This window comes from Seriola lalandi, unplaced genomic scaffold, assembly GCF_002814215.2.
Source record: "Seriola lalandi dorsalis isolate HSWRI2012SDOR001 ecotype SW California unplaced genomic scaffold, Sedor1 jcf7180002054290, whole genome shotgun sequence".
Taxonomy (NCBI): Eukaryota; Metazoa; Chordata; class Actinopteri; order Carangiformes; family Carangidae; genus Seriola; species Seriola lalandi.
This window is the reverse complement of record NW_019524843.1, coordinates 8,624-13,064: the sequence shown is the minus strand read 5'-3', so window position 1 is coordinate 13,064 and position 4,441 is coordinate 8,624. Positions and strand designations below refer to the sequence as shown.

At 43.4% G+C, this 4,441-nt stretch overlaps 1 protein-coding gene across 1 annotated transcript in view; it reads left to right on the top strand.

Moving 5' to 3' along the window:
• The window catches only part of LOC111654797 (von Willebrand factor A domain-containing protein 5B2-like), a 6,585-nt gene extending 2,719 nt beyond the window's left edge, over positions 1-3,866 (top strand). Inside the window, exons 3-10 of the mRNA XM_023405933.2 lie at positions 4-95; positions 209-385; positions 496-606; positions 1,258-1,460; positions 2,499-2,613; positions 2,934-3,119; positions 3,209-3,419; positions 3,505-3,866. Coding sequence (XP_023261701.2) covers positions 4-95; positions 209-385; positions 496-606; positions 1,258-1,460; positions 2,499-2,613; positions 2,934-3,119; positions 3,209-3,419; positions 3,505-3,866 — 1,457 coding nt within the window. The remainder of the gene's footprint in view (positions 1-3; positions 96-208; positions 386-495; positions 607-1,257; positions 1,461-2,498; positions 2,614-2,933; positions 3,120-3,208; positions 3,420-3,504) is intronic.
• Positions 3,867-4,441: the final 575 nt, after the last annotated feature.

The following is a 4,441-nucleotide window of genomic DNA, read 5'->3' as shown; positions in this document are numbered from 1 at the left end:
GAGGCAGGCTCTCCTTCAGCCAGTATGAAGAGCTGATCTGTTCCCGTCGTGATTTTATCCGCTGCACCCGCAAAGATTCAGAACCCGAGAGGAAGGTTGGTGGCTCCCACCTTTATTTGCCTTTCATATCTCATTCCTTTATATACATCTGTTCCGATTCTGTTAACTGCATAAAAATGTGCTAACAGCTGACGTGTCCCACTTGCAGGTGGAGTTTGTGAGGAAGCGGTACCACAAGGACATTCTGAGCAGCCCTGTCTTGATGCTCAACTTCTGTCCTGATTTGCTGTGTGAACCTCTGGAGCTGCACAAAGCCACCAGAGAGCTACTGTTCCTCGTAGATCGCAGTGGCAGCATGAGTGGCACTAACATTCGTCGTGTAAAGGTGAGCTGCAGTCAGGACAAAAACATACAAATGAACCACAGTTCAGTTTTTAGATTTAGGCGTGTAGATTCATCTCGCTCCACCCTGACTATCCATTCTTGTTTCCACAGGAAGCCATGGTGGTGGCATTGAAGAGTCTCCCTTCTTGCACTATGCTCAACGTTGTTGGCTTTGGCACCACCATCAAGCCACTGTTCACCTCCAGCAAGCTCTGCACTGATGTTGGTTTTACACAATGACCCAGCTCAGAATGGAGAATAGTCTGAATCTGTCTTGTTAATAGGATATTCAGTGATATTCTTAATTACATATTCATTTTTTCCAGTAAAAGTAAATACACGGAACATTTGGATCAGGTCTCCCGAAAGCAGGTGTTTTTCAACCATGCAGGACTTTGTGTTCTATTTTGTCTACTTTCTAATCAGGCAATAGGTCAGTTCCATGGGTTGCCTTAGTAGCAGAGTGTCAGGTTTTATCCAGACCAGGGGCTTCAAGGACAAACAGTCTTTGCACATACTCCTCACCATATGGTGACCTTTTATGCATTTTCACGAAGGCAGGAGATGTCCTCCATCTCCTTTCCTGTCAGGCATGTTTGTCCACAGTGTGATTTGAGGCAGTTTTAAGGCAGGTGCTAATGTGTGTATGTTTGCTCTCTCTTTATTAGACAAGCACTGATTCAATTCTTTGCTACCCTCACAGGGTAATTGGGGCATCTGATATCAAATGGTGAATTTATCTCGACAACACAGGTGATGTTTGCACAGGCAGCGTCATGTAGTCGGACAGGTGTTCTTTTCCGCTGCCTGCTTCTCCCACGTTTACTGTAGATCTGATTGCATCTCTACTTCTCTGTTTCTTTATGCACACAGGTCACTCTCATGCAGGCATATGAGTATGTCCAGAGGATGAGAGCTGACATGCGAGGCACCAACCTCCTGGGGGCGCTGTCCTGGGTGTACCAACAGCCCATGCAGCGCTCATATCCTCGCCAGGTCTTTATCATTACAGATGGATCTATTGGCAACGTAGCCAAAGTGCTGGAGTTGGTCCGCAGAAACACATGCGCTGGCAGGTATGAAGCCCCAACACTAAATTGTCTATTAAATATTTTAACCCATGTTAGTCATGTGTGAAGAACAGCACAGAGAAGTGGGATCAATACACAAGATGGACATTCATTAATTAATTCAACCAACTAATTAACAACATTATTCTATGGCTGCCATGTGATACGACATTAAATCACTGAAGGTGACAGGGAAGCGGAGAGGAATGGAGTGTAGTGAGTGCGGGCAGAATGAGGTGATAAATATGACACAGTTTGTGGGAGGAAAGGGAAGAGGAGAGAAACAGTGAGAAGGAGAGGGGATACAATCAAACAGAGATCTTCAAGAACTCAGAGCAAAGCACTGCGATAGAAAGAAAAGAGAGGGCTGAGGTATTTTTCAGCCCCGCCCAGTAATCCCGTTAAGTGCTTGCTCTGCAGTGAGAGTCACGCCCCTCTGATTTTCCCCTGTCCCTTCAGCAACGCACAATAACTCCATTTATCCCTCATTAGTATTCTCCTGTTGGACTGACATTCTCCACTGTACTGTTTTGGCTGTCCTTGCACAAACTATATAAACTTGTTTCTTTATTCTCATGTAAGACATCTAATTTCAAGGATGTTCAACTACAGTCTACATCCAGAAAAGGTGTTTATCTTGGTTCAGTATCATTTTGGTTCCCTGGCCTCTTACTCATGTAATGTTAACAGTATCTAGCTGTCCAGATAGACCTGCTGTTTTTAGACACAGCACTCAAGGTCTCAGTCTTCTGAATTATTTTGTCCCCTGCTCCTTTCAAGCTCTCAATTAGCCAAATGGCTTGTAATCCCTGTGAGTGCACAAATAATAGTTCTGTCTGTTTGACGACACCAAATTTTCTTGTTCCTGATATGCATGGAAGCCTCTGTACCCCATGAGGGTTTCACAAACAGGTAGTTAAGTCTGACTTGGTGCTGGTATTTGATTTGCTCAGACAGTAAGTGAAGGAAAAAAATGCTGCATGCAAAGCTCAGGCACTGGGGATGTGATTAAAATTTCAAGAATATATGATATCATCTCTGCAGATGCTTTGGTCTGGGCTTGGGCCCTCGAGCCTGCAGGAGACTCCTGCAGGGCGTTGCCAAACTAACAGGAGGGACTACAGAGTTCTTGGATGATGAGGAGAGACTCCAGCCCAAGGTCAGAAGAATTGCAATACTGCCACCTACTGGAGAAAATACAAACTCCAGAACAATTAAAGGCATACGTGAATAAGTAGAAGTAAAATCATCCAATATATAAACAGTATATATAAAAAATAAATCAAAGATTAGAGAAAAGTAATATATGTATACATACATAAATTTGTATAGCAAAACATTTGTTTCCTCACCCATAATTGTCTCATGACCTCTCTGATTTATCTTGGGACTTTTTGGAGTGGGCCAACCTACTCATTAGAAAAAAACAAATTGTAAAGCGTTCATTTAAAAAAAATTGTGATCAATCTCCCTCCTCAGTTAATCAAGTCCCTGAAAAAGGCTTTTGAACCTGTGCTGACTGACGTGCGGATTGACTGGTATCTGCCAGAAAACATGGAGGCTCTTCTTTCACCCAATGAAATCCCTCCACTCTACCCTGGGAATCGCCTCATTGGATATTGCACCCTGTACGATATGACAAATTTCAAAGCAAAAAAGGCAGAGGTATTCATCACTACTTTTTTTGTTAAAAGTATGTTTTTGTGTGTCTACACAGGAAAACACATTTCTAGTTTATCCGTCTTACTTTACAGTGTCAAGGACAGGGCTATAAACATCGGGGCTCCACGGGTTCTGTTTTTGGCCAATCAAATGATGAGCTTTCACCTCCTCCTGCCTCTGAACTAATGCCTGTGGTGACAAGTGCAGATGGCACCGATTTGGAGGAAGCACTGAGGGAGATCTCTAGAGAAATCTCCTCTGAGTTCTCCTGTGCCAGAGACACAGACCCTGGCACCAGCCCAGGTCAGTCTCTCATCAGTGGAGCTTACATTTGCCTCCTGGACACTTTCTGCCATAGTGGTTAATGGCTGGCTTTTGTCCACTATAGGTGTGGAGCTAGACTGGTCCAATGACGTGAGGAGGAGGATCCAAGAAAGCTCTTATATCCAGGAGCAGTATGTCCTCACTCGCTGCTCCCTCAGTAGTGAGCGAAGTCTACAGACACAGTCCCACTCACACATACACGCCTCATCCAACTCTGACTCAGCAGGCGGGGCATTTTTGCCTGACCCTCACTCCTCTAGTTCAGTGCTGGATACAGGGTCTCTACCACAAGGCCTTGAAAAGATGCCCCCTCCAGAACAGAGGTCATCCTTGTCTCGCTGGGCAGACTCTGCATGGCCTCAAAACCTCTCAGCTGAAATGCCTGATAATGGGTCAAAAAAGGTAAGACTATTTGTAATAGATTAACCTTAAAGCACTTCTCTGTACTCATGTAACTTATCTGTCATGAAAAGCTCCCTCCATCACTGCTACAAAACAGTACAGCAGAAAATATTTTCATCTATCAGTCCTCTGAATCAACAGAAATGTTTTCTCTCTGTACCCACTACTTTGTCATAAATTATATCAGTAAAACTGGGAGAAATTCTCCCAGTTTTAAATCAATTTATCCACCAACACAATAAAGCAGAATACAATGATGTCACAAGACATGTTGTGATTGGAGGAGTGCAACCTCTAGCTTTCTTACTCTTACTTGAAAGAATGGTGTTGAAGTGTTTTGGAGGGATTTGTACATCCCTATCTGATGTTGTACTGTAGGCACATCATAAAAGCAGATTACAGAAATTCAATGCTCCTGGAGAGTACAAAATATAACAAATAGATACACTACATACAGATAACCCTAACACAAGGGCAAAGGTTTGCATATGGACAATAGGGACATGTCCCTACCAATAGTTTGGGGGAAAGGAATTTACCTTTTCAATATTTGAGTGACCTCATTCAAATTATGTTTGGAGAGCAGTCAAATTAAATCA